Consider the following 19968-nt stretch of genomic DNA (forward strand, 5'->3'; position numbering starts at 1 on the left):
ATTTGGCTGCCCTCGAAGAGCTAGATTATTAATTGATAGTGCGAAGTGCAAGCCGAACGGGCGCAGTCTTGGTTATTTGTAGCGCAGCCTGCTTTTGCTCGAAATTTTCTCGCAATTTCAATAGTATTTTGAGGTAAGTTACTCTTGTTTTTGCACTTTTGTGGCTTTTATTTACGGTCGTGATTTATCCAACATAAACCTCCCCGCTATTTGGGGAGCTCATCATTGGCTTTTATAAAACAAACATGACATTTTCAGTAAGATTTGCATTGATTTATTCGAAAAGAACTCCTGATTGCCATACATCAAGTACATATTTATACTACAATATATGAGCATGTATAAAAACCTAACATTAGTTTTGGGAAAGTTACGATTTGGAATAGTTTGTCGGTTTGTCCGTACTTTCGCTTTCAAACTGTTGCTCTACGTAATAGGTTATGTGCCATGTTTAGGGAATTAACCTCTTTCTTATATTTGATCTAGCTCAAGGTTCTGCTGCGATAATGCCAGAGGACAACCTTCAATTGTTTGTGAAAGGTTTGGAGGGTAAAACAACAGTGTATCAGATACACAAGGTATATAAGAATATTCTGGATGATATAGACTTTTCTTTGATGCACTTTTCATAAGTGTTACAGTACTGGATAGAGGAGGTCTAATGAATAGGCCTCCCTCTCAAGTTTTGGCTTTGAAACCCCCCCCCCCCCCTTCTCCCACTTCAATTTGCCATGTTACAATTGCCTCTCACCATAAAGATACTCCGTTTACAATTTCTTTAGGATGCAAAGACAGATGACCTTTTTAGAAAGATCAAGGAGAAATCAGGAATCCCGGTGGATGAACTTCGATTGCTTTATGGTCCAAAACAGTTAGAAACAGGCAAATACTTATCAGATTACCACGTCGAAAATAATTCAACCCTCTATCTGGTGTTGAGGCTCAAGGGTGGTATGATGGATGAAAATCAAAAACAACTGGATGGTGATGTTGAATTGACCTATGAACCAGATATGATAACCTGGGATGATGATCCAGATAACCTCAGGGCTAAAATGCCTTGTGGACATGCTATAGGTAGAGCTAATAATTATGCCTTGTGTTAGTTTGTTATTATGTCCCTCTCTCTTTAATATCCCTGGAATATTCCCTTGCCAGAATTGATCTCTTTTATCTTCAATTGGCCTTCTCTGTTATTTCTCCTTTATATGCCCTCCTCCTATTATGAAACATTCTATCACACCTTCTGTATTATTTTCGATCTTCTGGTACGCCCTTAAGTACTCCATTATGCCCCAACACTGTTGTATCACTTCTTCTCTATTGTGTCTCTAATATAAACCTCCTTTATTCTGTCCCCTCTTCAATGCTATCTACTCTTATCCAATATACCTCTCTTCTATTATATCTGTTGCCTGCTATTGTGTCTCTAATTATAGACCTCCCCTCTTCAATGCCGTCTCCCCTCCCCATCACCTCTCCTCCACTATTATGTCTCTTCCTCTCTAATGTGTCTCTAATTATATACCTCCTTTATTATGTCCCCTTCTTATTTCCCTCCCTCCCCCATCACTTCCCCTCTTCTATCAGGAAACACATACAGCCTAAGCTATACATACCAATATCTCAGTAGACACGTTCTTTCGTGTTGAACCAGGTCCAGAGTCCTTGACAGCATACTGCCGAAGCCTGTTGACTGCTGGTAAATTCCAGTTCCACTGTCCGTATCTTGGACCCAACAATACCAGCTACTGTGGTAAGGAGTGGGACTACGTCGACGTTCGCCGTTTTGCAGTCCTCACCGAGGAGGAGAGGCGGGAATTTGAAAAGAAGCTTTCAGAAAACTACCTCAGGAAGGCCATTGGCATACAGGAGTGTCCAAAGTGCAAGTCTTTTTGTGAAAGAAAAAGCAAGAAGGATCGTTGTGTCAGATGTCCTGTGTGCACCGTGAAAGAGAAGAAAGGCTTCGACTTCTGCTGGTTTTGTTTGCATGAATGGCAAGGCTCAGCGACAAATGCAAAATGTGGTAAGTGGTAATGACACTCGAGGGGTGCCAACTCCAGTAAAAGGGGGCACTCCCCCCCTCCCATTTTTCCAGTTTTATTCTACTATGGATAACATTCAATGATTACATTACAAATTTACCAAAAGTAGAAGACAATGCCCACCAAAATTGGTATGTAATTAGATACTGCCGTATAATTTTGTTTAACTGGCAAAACCCCGCCTCAACAAGGAGTAAAATTGTCTGACAGAGGACTGAAGGAATTCTCAAGTGTTACATCTGAGCTAAGCGCTGCGCCCGCTCATCGCTGACTATAAATGGTCTCACGAGGTCTTCATTTTGTTCAGGTAACACCGACTGCACTGGGCATGACCCGCGTTTGAAAATTCTCCAGGAATGTCCGAAGAAAGAGATCGTGGGTGTTGCTGGTTGTCCATCCAGACGAGCTTGCATCAAATGCGGTTTGCTCATTGAGCATATTCGCAACTGCAAGCACATGAAATGTCCGTGCGGCCAGGAGTTTTGTTTCATTTGTTTGAAATCAAAAGCAGCTGGGAAATATCCCTGCGGATCCTTCAATACCAAGTGCGAAGTCGCAGCTGTTCAAACGCAAATCCCCGGTGCCGATTAGGAGCTGATCGAAGAATCGCTTGCAAAATGAAGGGGGAAATATTGGCTGCTCAGTGTGCTATTGATTGGCGAAACATCATTGGATGATGATAAAGAAGTATTGATCATTTTTGTTACATACTGTACCCTACTACTATAAAGACTAAATAAGAAAGTTTACATTTGTTGATTTTTTTCTTTTGTCAGTACAAAGTTTATGTTATTATCTTGCCGCGGTTTTGTTAAAGAATTAAGTAAATATGCCTTCCTCGTGTTTAAATTTACGGCATCAGAATTTGGCCATGTGTCTGTAAGATGTATTCACCGAGACTTAAAATAGTATATACTATACTTGTAAGATAGAGAATTTTGATTTGTGTTCTGTTAACAAGCCTTGCTAACCATATTCATCGTTATATATGTTAGAATCGTATATATATGAATCTACTTCAGCTGAGTGAGTTAACTAAAAATATTTCTATGCTTCAGGTTATCCTGAACAAATCAATAACAATAAAATTAAACAGAATGCCTTTCCAATGCAATTCTATATATCTGTCATTGTACTAACAGTTTTTTCCAAAAGATGACTTTGCAATTGAAATAAATACACCTTTTCCAATATTTCTTTATATTTTCCTGGAATATTTTACATGAATTTGCAGTTAAGGATTAACTTTAGAATTTCAGCAGTTATTCAAGAACCTGGTTAGTCCAAATTCTGTATATGTTCTCCCAGGAATCTTTTCTGATTCCGGCGTGGTATTATATTTTCAAAAGTTTTGAACACCTAGACGACACTTTGTGCAAGGCTCAATCTCGATCTTAACAGACCGTATATATATATATATATATATACACTATACAGTCCCAAAATGATATAGATTGACTTATTCGAACTAAGAAAATAACTTATTAGAAATATTGGCTTTGGTCAACTACAGCATTACTGTTGGCCTTTCTACGGCTGAATGTATGAAATTAATTGATATTCCTGACTTCATCTTTTACTTTGACAACATATGATAGATTTTAATCACCTGTTGTTTAAAAACGTTGCACAATACAATATTCACAACGCCACGTTGTCATTGCTTGTAAATTAGCATGAATTACCCATGCAGGTACCATTGTTCACTTTGCCCTACTCGAAACAAACCCTTCAGTTAAAATTCTATGTATATCAAAAATCTTTAAAACTCTACTGCTTCAAAGAGACGTCTTGTCAACTCTCATATTGGACGAAGTTGATTTGAAGTTTAACGCAAGGGAAACTGGTTTGCAAAAGATTTAAAGATGGATGCAAAAATGTTATTAATCGTGGAGTATTCAGTCGTCGTTTTTGTTTGTTTAAACTGTGTTTATGGCCGACATTTACAAATTCAGCTGACGGGATACGAATGTTTCTACGACAGTATTGACGCTAATGTATCCTGTTCGCTCGAATATGCGCCGATCACAGGCGCAAATCCGCAACTTGATGCGTTTATCGAGGCCCCGCAAGGTCAACTGATTTACAAAGCCGAGAAAAAGGACTACGATCTCTTTCGTTTTGTCTCGGAGAAGCCCGGCGTGTATCGTTTCTGCTTTAGCAACGTCTACGACAGTGTCTTTCAAACAAACCTGGTGTACTTCGATTTCGTCAAAGGCAAGGGAGACGACACAAGCTTTCCTGGGGCATCGACTCAAACTGCGCTCACACAAATGGAGACCACAGCGTACTCTATCCACGAAGCGCTGGCCGTTATGGAACAGTACCAAAATCATCACAGAATACGTGAGGCGAACGGACGCATTGCCGCGGAAACGTTAAACTCTCGCGTTCAATGGTGGTCGCTCAGTCAAGCTTTTGTCATAGTTCTTGTCAGCCTTCTCCAAGTCTTTGTCCTGCGGAGGTTTTTCACTATCAAACGAGAAAATATTTAATCAATTGGGATATTTTAACTTGTCAACGTCAGCGACGCGCGTCAGGTTTGACAGCATAATCTGCGCGTAACTTTGATAAATTATGGGCACATTTTGACTGCGAGTTTTTGCTGAGCAAAATATACGCATGACAGTGCAAATAATGGACTACTAACTTCAAAATTCAATATCTTCAGTAAATCAACCGATTATGTTTATGCCTTAGTTTAATGTCTAACCTTTCTCGTAGCCATTTCTTAAAAATGTGTGCTCACTTAAGCATTTCTCTTAGATGTCAGTCTAGATTTACTTTTTTTTTTCACTCCGAGGCGAGTGGGTGGCCTAGCTGTCTCTTACCCGGCAATTTTTTGCCACTGACCTCAATGTATACACTTTCGATGGCTACATATTTGGGTGAAAATTTGTATCACTCGACGCGTATCTATCTTTAGATTGATTCAATATAATCCACGACCTATTTTAAATTATGAACAACTGTAAAAAACTACGTATGGAAACTCATTAAAGCGTTTCTCTTTAGCTCTGACTTTTGAGTGGTAACCTAATTTAAGTTTTGGATGGTGGCGCTGTACATTAATAAACAACGACAGGAAACCGTCCGGATCATTTCCGAAAGACAACAGAATGTTCAAAGCAATGCCTTGTTCGTGCATTTTTAGGACATCCCACAACGTCGGGAATCAATTTTACTACGTGAAAAAATGAAGTTTGCCACGTCCGGTGCTGACGTTATTCATTTATTAGAAACACCGCGATTGCAACAATTGCTAAAAATATCAAACATTGAGAACTTTAAATAGACGCAATCAGTGAACCTCTTCGTTCATCGCGACAAGAACGCCTTCACGGAAACGCGCACAACTTACACCTTCACGGTTTTGATGGAAACCGAATCGCACTTCCGACGCGGCCGGAAAAGATCTCCGGAAAATCGTCAGATAAGATTGAAGTGGGATCTCGTCGATTTTCGGCATCCGGCCGCAGCCCAATTCCTCCTAATACACTCGCTGAAGTACGGAAACGCTTTTAATAATGTTGGAATGAAAGTCTTGCGGAAGAAAGATGCTGTTTGAAATTTTTGCTATTTTCGAACATCCGCGTTGTCCCAAAATTTGCCATCACGCGTTGTTTCTTTCCCCTTGGTCGACCCAGTGTGGTGAAACCTCAAACACACCATCATCATCATGCAAGAATTGTCGTTTTATTTACATTTTAAAACGCGCAATTCAAGTTAAACAATTTGTTGCGCTTGGCTTGAATTTAACATCTTTGAGGCTCAGCGGGCTTGCTGTGGTTTAAGTAAATATAGGTGAGGGTTTTTAATTTAGAAAAGATGTCAAAACAATACGAGTTTGGGGTTTTGTTTACATCAAAATGATCAGATGGCCTCCGCAGCGCGCATGTGCAAAACGAAGTAGATCAGGACATCAGGTCCTAATTGCAATATAATGCGGTTAAACGAATACCGCAATTTTAGTGTATAAGTTCTGCTATTTCCCCTTTTGTTCCTTGTAAATATTTCGCGCATAAGACGTCTCGTTAGATTCGGAGAGAATGGCGAAGGAAGTTCGATTGTAGATCGATTTTGCAGGTGCACTTAATTGAAATATTCCTAGGCTATACGCTCTAAACACCTCGTCAACACAAAATGCTTAGGTGATATGAGAGTAAAGAAAAGGCTTTGATCAAAAGTTCAAAAGTATAAAAATTTCAATCAAACTTCACAATCATCTTCTCATAATGTAAAGCGCGTCTAGTTTAATAACAACGTTCGATAAGATATGAAATGAACTCGTTAGGGGCAACCTGTTGTGATTATAAAGGTATTAAATACACTAATCCATGGCTACAGTTTTTGTCGGGTCAGGAGTCAGATTTAATCCTTGCTAGTTCTGTTTTGCTTTGCAGCAATATTGCATGCCTCATTATTCATTGCTTTGAATACTTCTCTGTAATGCTATACGACCAAATCGAGGATAGTGGGAACATTATCCAATTAAAAGACCAGATAAAATGCTTTTAAAAAAAGAGCAGATATTTCTGTATCGAACGTTTAAATTTTTTTTTGAAGATGAGCAAACCTTTTAACATACTTGGAGATGCAATCATTTTCAAGGGTGTATGTCTTAAGTTTTTCCATTGTAGCGTGATATATCGTGATATATCGATCTTCAAAATCAACAGAGAAGACTTTGAGTTACTTTTTAACCTCAAATCAGTTGACATAAATCATAATTTATAAACTTTCATTATATCATCATTTCAACAGTTCCGTGCGATCTCCCTTTAATTTGTGACTTTTTCATAAAATCTTAATGAATTTGAGAAATTCTTCTTGTGGTATTTAGAATTTTAATCTGGTAAAAAATCGTTTTTAATTTTAACAATGTATTACGCTTCTTTTGTTCGCCGACAACCTTAAATGAAAGATAGCGTAGGTTGAAATATAAAATGCATCAAACTCTCAATGTGACTCGAGATAATTTGGTCTGAAATTCGCCTCGCAGAGAAAAAAATTTTAATAAAAATCTCCATCTGGTTTCCATTCTTTAGCAGTCACTGTCTACAGACGCAATTAATCAAAAAGCACAGCGGTATGGTTCGCACTTTATAAGGAAGCGGAATTCTCGGTCGAAAAGGCACTTTAAACCTCGCGGAAATTCACATCTGAGCTGTTTCATGCAATCTCCAACGTAAATATCCGCGTACGGAATCTGGATGTGCTCAAGCCATGGCAATTCATAATGTTATATGAAACCCAGTCGTCCTGTGCAGTTGATTGATGTACTTGTCATGCGTCGTAATAAGTGCAAACACGAAGTACACGTCCCAGCTCAAATGGAGTGTTGCGCGTCTGCGCATTAGGTGGGCATACTTTGATAGAGCAAATGAAATTTGCATTAAACGCGCAAAGGAAACATTTTTGTCTCGCATGGTCTAAGCGCGCGCTGAAAGTGTATTTTAGGAGGACAACAATTTTTTTTTGGAAATCTTCCGAGTTTTAAGATCTCTGGCGAATAACCGGCGAGAGTCGGAATTGAACGTAAGAAAATTATGCTTCCAACTTTAAATTTTACCCCCGAGCAAGTGGCATGTGTATGCGAGGTACTCCAGCATAGCAATGACATGGAAAGGCTAGCGAGGTTTCTATGGTCTTTGCCAGAACACGACAGTGTGCAGAAGGAAGTGAGCGTTCTCAAGGCGAAGGCCGCGGTGTATTTTCACCAAGGAAACTTTCAGGAGCTCTATCGTATCTTGGAGAGCAATAATTTCCCCGTTTCTTCGCACAACAAGCTGCAATCGCTGTGGATGAAGGCGCACTACATCGAGGCGGAAAAATTGAGAGGAAGGCCGTTGGGCGCCGTTGGAAAGTACAGAGTTCGACGGAAATTTCCATTACCGCGGACAATATGGGATGGCGAGGAGACAAGCTATTGCTTCAAAGAACGCTCGCGGAATATACTACGCGAATGGTATACGCACAATCCTTACCCCTCTCCTCGGGAAAAACGCGAACTCGCAGAAGCCACCGGACTGACAACCACACAAGTGAGCAATTGGTTTAAAAACAGAAGACAGCGCGATCGAGCTGCCGAAGCTAAAAGCAGGTAGGTCCAAAAATACCTTAGTAGCATATAAACACCTCACCTATTATTGTACAAGTTGTACACTTCAAAGGATTATCGTTATATTTTTGAGGCATGTCTCAGTGTGTCTGCAAAAATTCTTACGATATAACCTCGTGTACTGGTTATATTACGTTAAAAAGGGTTCAAAAGTGCTACCGAGTATAAATTCGACTGTCCATTAATGCCTTAATGTACAATGTTCAAGAATGTACAGAATAAATATTGTGTTGTGTTTAGCTCGCAATAATGTTGCAGTCAACTGGAATTGATTGCTTTGATTATGTTTACCAGAGGTCGACGGTTACCCCTGCCCGCGTGAATGCCTTAAACGTTTAACATCCTCCATAAGCTTCACGAAATAACGGAGTTTGGCAAGGAAAATGTGTCTAATTATATTTAAACAGACAGCTTACCGATATTTAAAACGAACACATCCTGAATTGTCCTTCAGAGGAAGTAATAAAACAAAGTGTTGAGATAGACGCGAGAATGGCCATAATCACTTCAAGCTTTTCAGACGTTTGTGCGTGACCGCGGAATATCGCTCCTTAAACCAAACGCCTTTCACAATCATCGCGCAATTCACGGCCGCCAAAGTCGCTAAAACCGAGCCGATCCTTCCCTGTTCTGCGCCATGACGCAGTGCGTTGAAACTGATCGCGCTAATAAAGATCGCGTAACATTTAATACGCGCGGTATTACTGACTTTGTTTTTGCACGGATTCTATTGCACTGGCGAAGAAACCTGATTTTGCTTTTATGTCATAGCCTGTTATGTAAGGTAATTTTATCTGCCTTTCGCCAAAAAGGTGCGTTGCAATTAAGACGGATTCAAAGATAAAACAGTCATGGGCTTGCGCACGACAGGAAAGCGCGCAAAACGGCTGCCGCGCTACGGACGTTTTGCGCAATTGATTCTAACGTGCGTTCGCGTACAGCACAATTCTTGGGTGGCTTGCGCGCAATTGACAACTGAGGAAATACGGTTTTTTCGGCCTTAGGCAAATTTAGATTCTGCGTTTCTATTATGATATAAGATACAGGCTTGTATCCGAAAGCTGGGTTCAGTTCGCGCAATCTGATCAAAGAGAATGAATATTTAATTATACCTTTCTGTAGTTTATTTATGAATACCTGGAAAGTGTACCTGATATACCAAGTGATGTATATTAAAGGTGCTAGACTAACATCCTAGTTTTAGATATATCTTTAACAAAAAGCATGCTTGATGGTGTTAGGTACATTAAAGTCTAATCCTTATCTGAAATGCAGGATCAATTCAGGCATGTGTAAAAAGTATTCTACAATAATCTTTTAAAGATATTGCACTAACTACCTTAAAAAGATATCTTATTTTAATGTATAGGTAATATTCACAATAAGTTGTCGTGGTTTGTATCTGAGCTACCTAAAAAGAACATCTCAAACGTTGTGGTTCAGTGTAGGCAGTATTCTACAAAAAGCTGCCGTGGTTTGTGTTTGGACTACCTGAAAAAGATATCTCAAACGTGGTGGTTCAGTGGCGTTAGTATTCCACATACAACGCTAATATCTCCGATTCATGTTTAAACTATCGAAAAAGATCTGAGAAACTTGTGTCTGACCAACAAAAGTCTACTTTGCCATGCATGCACGGATTATCCTGAAAAAGTCGTCAGATAATTTAATGTTTTCTTAGCCAATGCTATGGTCTAGAAACCACTAATTCTTTGCTAGCTAGCTGGAACATCCTAGCAAAAACCACGTTTCATCTTTTCGGGAAGTTCAGATTCTCAATCAACAGCAGTTAGTCATATAGGAGGCATCCTTGTAGAATACTCAACCAAATAAGAGATAAAATTTAGATAGATAATAACCGTTTAGGAATTCTATAGTTGACATTTCGTACCAAACCGTATTATTTTGTGTATTGTATCATAATATATTGAAGAAAAGTATTATGGATATCTGCGAAAAAAACTATTAACCAGTTGAAATAACCATATCATAATATCATTCCTTTCCTAGGGACCCTAACAATAACACAATGGACGAACAACACTCTCCGAAAATGAATCTAGTTACGCGTCATAGCGGGGCTGGACGGAATGAAACAAAATGGTTTAACTCATGTGGATTTTGGCTGTCTGCCTCCCTCACACAATCCTCAGCCACCCATCAAACTTGAAGCTCACGAGATGCAACAAATGCTCGCGGCAAATGCACACGCACAGCGATGCTAGCACAAAACGTGCCGAATTTGCACAGTGTTTACCTGACTCACATATGCTCAACACACTTACACCCTCTCTTGTCGGACTCTGACTTAAAAACTAACGTATTCCTCTATCGATAGTCAATTTTGGGATAAAATCAGGCTTTAGTACCTGTTATACACAGGAAGTTAGGATTCCTCTAAGCGCTATATTAACCTTCGTGAAATTTCGTAATTTTGACTTTTACTTTTGAACTCTCGCTGCGGGTGTTAAAAAGGTACCGTATGCCGTTCTCTTTTAGGGAAATTCAGTTGGTTTTTTTCACATATTAGCGTGCATTTATATAGCATAAAGCGTTATAGGTGTGAATTCGAACTGATCAGTGAGACTGGTTCACACTTTACAGAGCGACTGTTAAACAGCGGCTGTTAACCTTTTCTCTAAAAAAATACGTGTTTGGTTTTCCGCAAGATATTGCTGTAAAATCGCTGTTCATTTGCGTAATGCCTTTAAGCGATAATTTGATCTTTTTAGATAGGAGCAAATTTAACGAAACAAACGTTTACACCTTTAATTCTTAATATACAAAATCACATTAACATATTATGCGCCAGCCCATAGGCTGGTCAATATTGTACATACAAATTAATTGATTCTTTAGCGCGGTCCGTTTTGCTAAGCTTTATTGTACAAATAGTGATCAAAAGGGGTAGAAATATAATTATTCCAGGTGTACAATGGACTTCATAAACAATTTGTAGGCAAACACTTAAGAGTATAGAGAGGAATCATAGAATTGTGGCTCAAGTAGTGTTGAATTATCTCTCCCAAAGTTGATCATTATCTGTTGTAAACCAAAGCTTGCATTTTAGCCCACAAATAACTGTAAATATGTAGTAGATGATGTATAGAGCTGGACAATCTCTCATGAAATGAACACAAACATTGTAATTATATATTTCCTGTGAATCATTCCCAACCTTAAACTGGGGCTCAGAGTCCTGAGATATGGTTGTATTATACAATTGATTGGGTACACAAAAATTCTATAATGGAAAACGATTGAACGTTTAATGTCTTGTAATTTCCTTTCGTGTTTACACATCATATCCACAAATTGTTTTGCCGCTTCGAAATCGTGGGATTATTTGCAAATCCCACGCTGTTTATTGCATCAAAGTGCCGTTTAATTTGAAATCGCGCACTACTCTTTTAAAGCAGTATTTTAACTTTGTGCCGATGCATCCTGATCCACAGGGTGGAACGTATGTATATCCCGTGCGTTTTCTGTCGTGAATCAGCGAAAAAAACACCGATCAAGTCTGGTACCTTCGCGCACTAAATTAGTTTCTTTAATTTGTAGCCGTAAGGTAATTGCTCTCCGATTTTCCTGAGCTATACATCAGAGATAAACCACAGCAAGGTTATCTTTACCACAGACTCGCTGTGTTAAAAGCTATAGTTGTTCAAATCTTTGCGCGACATATCGCCTTGTAGGAATGTGCTCGGTCGTTCAACACAGACAAAGCGCAAAATCTATGTCTATACGCTATATATAGCTGAACTGAATGGGAGTTCCTCGCGCTTGACTTGAATGATCACTCGCGTTGACATTCCGTCGAATATACAGTTTTTATAGCGTATTTCCTGCTGCTTCGCTGAAAAAATTTGCACAAAACACACAAATTCCGGGAATTTCAGGCTGTACTAGTTGATTGTTGTAAGCCCTAAACCACAAAACAGACTGCAGTTGCATGTGAGGGATTTATAAAAAAAATGGTCGGGTTTTTTACAAACCATGAATTAGGGTGTCTGTGTATATTTATGCCTGCAACGCGCATATGATCGCTACTGTTCATATTTATATATATGCATTGACTTTCACATAAATTGTGGATACCATGGCTTTGGACAGCTGGTCGCCCGAGTTAGAGTTAAAGCTAGGATTTATAATCGTGTATATTTTTAGCATTCTCGAGCAGGCTGCCAAGATTCATAATCCCACTGACTGTTCATATATTTGCAAGACACGGTAAACCATAAAGTTTATAGTTTTTGTTTTTGGTATGTTTTTCTCTGCTTCAAGTTAGACACTTAAGAGCGCAGGGGTTCAAGACACTTGTTGTTTTGTTTAGATTCGTATGGAGATAATTTAGACGCGCTATTGAAAGATTTTTTCAACATGTTTAACTTCGGCAAGACTCAAGATATTTTCGTCGTTGATTGTGGCTTGAGTGCCTCCTCAAATATTTCCTCAAATCGATGGCGTTGGCGCTGGACCGCATACGTCAATTGTATATATAGGCTGGCTAGCCTTTGCTGGCCTCGCTGTTAAGTTATGAAGATTTATGGGCATGCAAATAAAAACGAAGGTGCATGTAAACCTGTAGCCGTTTAGTGAATAGTTATTGAACGAGGGTATATATTTGAACGAGATTTTCAATATAAAGGCTCTCTGAACGCCAGCCTATAAGTGTAACAAGCCAGACAGTGTTACCACAGTCTGCTTTGAGTTTACCAGGTGTTAATCGCTTGTAGATCTGGCAATCGTTACCAATGTGAAAGAATTTGACCCGTACTTTCCTAGTATCAGAACTCTCTGGTTAGAAAAAATCACAGAGTAAATGTCCTTAAAAAGATGTCTCCTCCTATAGTGACCACTTGTTGTAAACTAGATCACCTGAATCTTTGTTCTTCAATTCCCGGCCCTTGCTGACGGATTTCAACTATCTTCGTTGCGTGCGCTATATGAAGTAGGTTTATCTTTAACTTTGTTTAAATGCAACCAAAAAAAATCCGAAGCTAGGACGAGGCTATGCAACAAAGTATAGATTTTAATCGCTCACGTCTTGATTCCAATCAAACATAAATCAACGGGATTTCCTGTTGTTCTTCCTAAAGATCGTATCGATGTCAAAAATGTTGTAGCTTTATATTTCATTCTTGAGATCCCATGGGCTGTTTTTTATTGGTATACTATGTAACGACCCTCAAAACTAAACTAGCATGTAATCGTATTATTTAAAAATGGAGCCGAATTTTCTCTTTTCCGATTCCTTTTTTTAGTACATTCTTCCAAGCCGCGAAACACTGCTCATCATTTGAATTGTGGTTTTCACAGTTTCACCATGTAGTTGATGAAATCTAAGCTTCTCTCTTTCGATCCTCCGTGAAAAGGAAACTACATCATTCAAGAACGTGGTATACTCGACCTTGGTAGTAAATAGTTCAAACATCGCTCTTTTTATGCAGCGAACCTAATGCAAATTATTTAAAGTCTTTGTTTTAGCTCATTTGCATTACGTTCGGGGCATATAAAGAAGAGCGACGTTCGACCTAGGCCTTAGTGAAGGTCGAATATACCGGAATATGGTATACTCGACCTTGGAGATAAATAATTAGTGAAGGTCGAATATACTGGAATACTCAGCCTTGGTAATAGAAAACTAGTCGCCGGATTTTTTAAAAAAATTATCGTCTGACAACCACCTTAATTAATCCATCCGAATACTCTCCCCACTCCCTACGCGGCGAAATTCAAAATGGAGGTGGCCGGGCGGCGTTGGTGAAATTCAGACGTGCAAATTCGAGTCTCGAGATCTGCCACTGATGAAATAAGTCTCACAGCAGCTGCAATATTTAATTATACCATGTAAAAGCGAAGAAATAGAGATTATAACATTGATATAATTTGTAGTTTTTGCAATAGCTAATTTCAATTTGTATTTTTTGCTTACAATTAAGTACTGCAGTGTATCTTATCTTGAATACTATGGTAACTTTTACGGCTTCAACGTATATTTTAATAACCAAACAAATGAGTATTCTAATTTCCTGATTTCCAACGATATATGTCGTACCAAATCCGCCATGTTTACAAATGGATTGAAATTAGTTATGTTCAGTGCATATATTTGGCCAAAATAAAAAAAAGAGACAAAAAAGGACAAGGTTTGACCATTAAAACAGCGTGGTTATCCATGTCAAAATATTTGACATCATAACCAAAGCAATGAAAGTATGGTTATATTGTTTAATGTTTGCATATGATCGCCAAGCATGCTAAAAACCTTGCAAAGGACAAGCATTTGACCATTAAAACAGCGTGGTTATCCATTTCAAAATATTTGACATCATAACCAAAGCATGGTTATATTGTTTAATGTTTGTATATGAGCGCCAAACATGCTGGAAACTTTACATTGGACAAGCATTTGACCATTAAAACAGCGTGGTTATCCATTTCAAAATATTTGACATCATAACCAAAGCAAGGTTATATTGTTTAATGTTTGTATATGAGCGCCAAACATGCTGGAAACTTTACATTGGACAAGCATTTGACCATTAAAACAGCGTGGTTATCCATTTCAAAATATTTGACATCATAACCAAAGCAAGGTTATATTGTTTAATGTTTGTATATGAGCGCCAAACATGCTGGAAACTTTACATTGGACAAGCATTTGACCATTAAAACAGCGTGGTTATCCATTTCAAAATATTTGACATCATAACCAAAGCAATGAAAGTATGGTTATATTCTTTAATGTTAGCATATGATCGCCAAGCATGCTAGAAACCTTGCAAAGGACAAGCATTTGACCATTAAAACAGCGTGGTTCCTCTCATAATTTGCATATCAGCACAAAATATGCTTGCAACTTTCCATCGGAACAGCATTTGACCATTAAAACAGCGTGGCCAGAATTACACCATGTACCATTTTACCGGCGCATTTGACCATGGTCGTGTACTATTTTACGGTATATTCGAGCATGGTCGAGTATACCGTTTTCCGGCCATATTCGACCCAACCATGGTCGAATATACCGTTTTCTGTTTTACTGCAATGCACAAGATCGTATGATTCCCAGGTGGTCAAATGGAATCTGGCGCTCTCATGACTATGGGTGTGTCTGGGGTGAGTACGCTTTCTTGAATTACATATTCAGGCTGGATTCCACTTAGAATTTCAGCTAAATAAATTAGTTCCACATGTCTGTTCTCAAATATCAATTCAAAAGAAAATATGCAAATATTTCACAAGCGAGCTCTTTCTCTGTAAGTGGAAATTCATACATTTTTTTAACTTTTTTTATCCGCTTCAACTTTCAAATCAGTCGAAAAGTCAATGGCTTGTTCACATTTTTTTAAGGATTTAGGAGGGCACCGAAGAGCTGCACATAGTCAAAATTGAATTGGAGCACGGTACTGCGTCTGAAAATATTTCAAAAATGTCGCAATTGCGTAGGAAAAAAGTTGCAATTATTGGAGCTGGTATTATTGGTGTTTCGACTGCGATATGTCTACAAGATTCAGATCCATCTCTAGAATTAACAATAATTGCTGATAAGTTCTCACCGAACACAACAAGCGATGGTGGTGCTGGATTGTGGAGTTGTCATCCCGGAAAATGGGTGAAGGGCAGTAAACCAGAAAAACAAAGGTACTAACAGCAAAGGTGCTAACTATTAAGAGCCAAGGTGCTATAGAATCATAGTTTACCAGGGCAATTATGTATTGTACAGACATTAATCAATATTTTGGGGGTGTTGTATATTCAAATGACCATTGCAGTTACTACCCTAATGGCAATGGGGTAGTCATACATAGCATTCACTGTTACTTTGTTGAGAGTTGGATGGTTCAGGTATCCTGTAATTGCATCAGCTCCCCTATTCTTGGGCTTCATGTGACGTCATAATTCTACTGGGGGTAATAGAGACAGTAAATTGGGGTGACAGTTAATTGTTCACTGTATGTGTTGGCTTTGTACTTCGTAGCAAATACATAGACAATTTCGTATCATTTGCTCACTCCTGTTCAGCATAAGGGTTGACCCCATCTCAAATCACTATATGAAAAGTTAAACAATATGTGAGATCCACCAGTTGCATGACAATGTGCAGATACCTCTCCAACGTGAAACATGTTTCCTTCTTTTCTAGACAATGGGGTGAAGGAACACTTCACTATTTGAAATCAATTATTGAATCTGACATAGAATGTAACTTTGAGATGAGCTATATAACTGGATATTTTCTCTATGACCACATTATGCCCGAGGTGAGGTACTGTTTGTAGGTCTAGTATGACTACGATTCTGAAAATGAACAAAGTTTCAAGACGGGTAACCTGTGGGTTTATCTAGACTTGGTTAATTGAATTTTTATGACATGGCCATTGTAACCTTCTGTCATTTTTTTTCTCATAAAATAATTTTGTAGGAACCAGCACTTCAAGATATCGCATTGTATTACAAAAGGTTATCTCGAGACGAATTGGGAAAATTAGGGTTCTCCAGTGACCTTATGTAAGATTTGACATTGTTGCTATTGTTAACAATTCCTAGCTTCAAGCTTGAGCTGTGGCAAAGTGCTCATATTTAGAGTTTCAGATCATATGGGATTGTTAAAATCAAGGAGTGTGTATTTACATGAGATTCATGATGAGAATCTATGAGCCACATGGCAAGAGGTTGAAAGAGATCTTAACAGCCATCCATCTATGCACAAATTGAGTGGCTGTGGAAGGTGTTCTAATGATAAATTAAAAGTAATAAAATAACTATTTCTTTATGACATGCATTAGATTACAATAAATAAATAATGTCATTTATTGTTTAGTGATGGCTTCACCACCACATCAGTGATGTTCCCTGGTACTCCATATTTACGGATAAAGTTGAAGCAGTGAGCATCTTGCATGTCAGCTGTGCTAGGTATTATATAACAGACATTTTAAATACCAATTTTTGTATCTTAGGTTTCAAAAAAATGGAGGAGAGGTCATTAAGAGAAAAGTCAAATCATTTGATGAGGTGAATGTTTAGTTTTGTATCCGACTGGACCAGTAAATAACCAAACTGTATCCATTATCTAAATGGCATTTTATGCACCATGGTGCAATATGATGGTTTATTCTTCCATATTCCAGCTCAGTGCTTGGTCCAATTAGGAAAACAATGAAAGACAAACCTAATCAGATTGAAACAACATCTCTTTCAATAAAGTATATAGTTCTAGCTTGCTGGCAATTATATTCTTTTCCTTCTCTGAAACTAGGGGCTTGCATTTTTTAATTATATTTCCGAATTACATAAAAATTATAAGTAGAGTCCTCAATGATAAAGCTAAATCCGTAGGGATAACCAACCTTTGGAATAAAGCATCGTTATAACTGTTTCAGTTTGCCGGAAAATTTGATGTGGTTGTTAACTGTACTGGAGTAGGCGCACGTGAGCTGTGCCAAGATGAAGAAGTTGTGCCAACAAGAGGATACATTTTAAAGGTATTGCAAATAGGAATGGGAATAAGATGAAACAAAACTATAATTGTTTATATTTCATTGAAACGTAATATGTCAGGTTACGTCCAACGTACATCCATTAACAATGTTTTTTGAAAGATTCTCCTAAGCAATATACCAATTAATTTCCTGTGATATAATTTTTTTCATAATTATTTTTCATATTCAGTATATTCCTAGTTGTGTTTTACATGTTTTAATCCTTTAGATGGATGCACCTTGGGTTAGACATTTTTACTATATACACAGAAAACAAGAATTGGATGCCGGCCTTGCAACATACATTTTTCCCAGGTAAAATCGCTGTTGGCATTTTGAAGAGGTTTTCTGTCATTACTTACACTGATATTGAAACCTAAATATGGTTATTCACCAAGTTCTAGACTCAAGTCTTTGACTTTAGATTCAAAGATGTCAATTGTTGGTGGAACAGCTCAGCGTGGGAATTGTAATACAACTGTTAATAAAAAGAAACACAAGAAATCCTTGACAAAGCCTCTGAGTTTGAACCTACAATAAAGGTATGTAGGTCTTATGTTAATAACAATGTACAGTTTTTAAACACCTCTCTGATACAGACAACTTTCTGATACAGATATCTCTCTATAATACTGTCATACCTCTCTAATACAAACACTAAAAATAACCCCTCTCTAATACAAGCACCTTTCTAATACATACATCTCTCTAATACAGACATCTCTCTACAGACACCTTCCCAGTACAGACACCTCTCTAATGCAGACACCTCTCTCTAAGACAGACACCTTTCTCTAATACAGACACCTCTCTCTAATACAAACACCTCTGTAACACATTGACACCTCTCTAATACAAACACTTCTCTCTAATACACAGACACCTCTCTAATACAAACACTTCTCTAATACCTCTCTAATGTAGACACCTCTAATACAATCTTTTTTCTAATACAAATTCCTCTTATACAGACTCTTGTCTAACAGAGACAATTCTTTGAAACTTACATTGGTCTTATATAGTAATTAATGCCCTTTTTTATCATGGCAAAGGGTTAATACACTTTTTGTTAATTAACAGAAAGCTAATATTATGGAAGAATGGGTCGGCTTACGTCCCGTAAGGGACCATCTTCGTTTGGAAAAAGAGATTATTGAAGTCAAGACTCAATATGGTTCTAAGTCCAAGTTACAGGTAAAAGGCTTTTTGTGCTAACTGCAATCCTGGACTATCCTAGACATCATTTTGAGATATGAATCTAAAAATGACAAAAAATACTTTCTATGCCACCTTTAAAATACAGGTGAGGGGGGGGGACCCACAACATAAAACATAAATTTTATACATTTTATGTTGCAGGTGGTTCATAATTATGGTCATGGGGGATGCGGTTTGAGCCTATTTTGGGGCTGTGCTGAAGAGGCGACAAACTGGTTCATAGTTGTTTGTTACACAGTGGCCTATGATTTTAGGTGACATGAATGGAATTGATATATAAATTGTATATTATATATAACTTTTTGTTATTTTGTAAGGGATTTTTAATTATCAATCAAATTTTGAATTACTGCATAAATATATGGCAATATATATATATTATGATAAATCTATTGCACCATAGGTTGTGTCATATGAGCCAAAAGTAAAACAGAGTGATAGCATTTATCAGGAGTATACCAGCATGGTGATATTAATAAGTTAATTTTTGCAAGTTTTTATCAATCCTGTACTAAAAGGTGTAAGTGAAGTGTAGTGTGCAATTTTTTCATTAGTACTAATCAAAATACTTGGGCCATAATGATATTCGTTGTCATAATCGTGAAAGCTATCACTGAACATTGATTCACGATGGTTATGATGATGGTTCATGGTTATTATGATGACCATAGATGGTCATGACGTATCCTGGCGCAGCCGCTGAGAAACTATTTTTGCATTCGCAGGCTCTGGAAATGTCAAAAATATTTTGGTCCGAAGCAAACAATTGAGGATGTGGATAAAACGATATTACTTTAGATTTTATTGTAAAAGATTATAGCGCTGTTTGGCGGCAGAGAGCCTTCGCTTTTTGTTATGGCGGAGACTATTCTTCCTACCCTTCTAGCCTTGTGGAGGAATTAAAAGCATTAGATTTGGAGTTGGAAGAAGGTGAGGTTCTTCGGTATAGACTGCTTGCATGTAAACACTGCTCTTTCGTTCGGGCCTGAATATATCGCCGTAAGTCTAAAATTAACCGGCAAAACAGTCTTTTTTTATGCTATATTTCAGTGCAAAGCCGAGAGTTTGCAGTGTTTCTTTGTGAGCGAGTCTTTAA

At 38.0% G+C, this 19968-nt stretch overlaps 4 protein-coding genes across 4 annotated transcripts; all 4 read left to right on the forward strand.

The window, feature by feature from the left end:
- The first annotated feature begins 29 nt into the window (after positions 1 to 29).
- Positions 30 to 3409, forward strand: LOC114531648. Its single transcript, XM_028553267.1, has 5 exons — positions 30 to 133; positions 487 to 578; positions 783 to 1077; positions 1658 to 2026; positions 2353 to 3409. Exons 2-5 carry the CDS (start codon positions 507 to 509, stop codon positions 2634 to 2636), a joined length of 1020 nt encoding a protein of 339 aa, XP_028409068.1. The 5' UTR covers positions 30 to 133; positions 487 to 506; the 3' UTR covers positions 2637 to 3409.
- A 426-nt stretch (positions 3410 to 3835) lies between these two features.
- Positions 3836 to 5042, forward strand: LOC114531649 (transmembrane emp24 domain-containing protein 7-like). The gene has a single exon (XM_028553268.1). The coding sequence runs from the start codon at positions 3911 to 3913 to the stop codon at positions 4538 to 4540; it is 630 nt and encodes a 209-aa protein (XP_028409069.1). The 5' UTR covers positions 3836 to 3910; the 3' UTR covers positions 4541 to 5042.
- Positions 5043 to 7389: 2347 nt separating this feature from the next.
- On the forward strand, positions 7390 to 10336 carry LOC114531567 (homeobox protein SIX2-like). The gene is made up of 2 exons (XM_028553178.1): positions 7390 to 8148; positions 10177 to 10336. The coding sequence occupies exons 1-2, from the start codon at positions 7595 to 7597 to the stop codon at positions 10334 to 10336; spliced, it is 714 nt and encodes a 237-aa protein (XP_028408979.1). The 5' UTR covers positions 7390 to 7594.
- A 5247-nt stretch (positions 10337 to 15583) lies between these two features.
- LOC114531568 (D-aspartate oxidase-like) lies at positions 15584 to 19356 on the forward strand. The gene is made up of 12 exons (XM_028553179.1): positions 15584 to 15813; positions 16316 to 16433; positions 16595 to 16680; positions 16994 to 17059; positions 17133 to 17187; positions 17556 to 17657; positions 17884 to 17969; positions 18079 to 18107; positions 18147 to 18196; positions 18735 to 18848; positions 19014 to 19097; positions 19276 to 19356. Exons 1-12 carry the CDS (start codon positions 15602 to 15604, stop codon positions 19354 to 19356), a joined length of 1083 nt encoding a protein of 360 aa, XP_028408980.1. The 5' UTR covers positions 15584 to 15601.
- Positions 19357 to 19968: the final 612 nt, after the last annotated feature.

Source organism: Dendronephthya gigantea, unplaced genomic scaffold (assembly GCF_004324835.1).
Source record: "Dendronephthya gigantea isolate DGI-Jeju-01 unplaced genomic scaffold, DenGig_1.0 000073F, whole genome shotgun sequence".
Lineage (NCBI taxonomy): Eukaryota > Metazoa > Cnidaria > Anthozoa > Malacalcyonacea > Nephtheidae > Dendronephthya > Dendronephthya gigantea.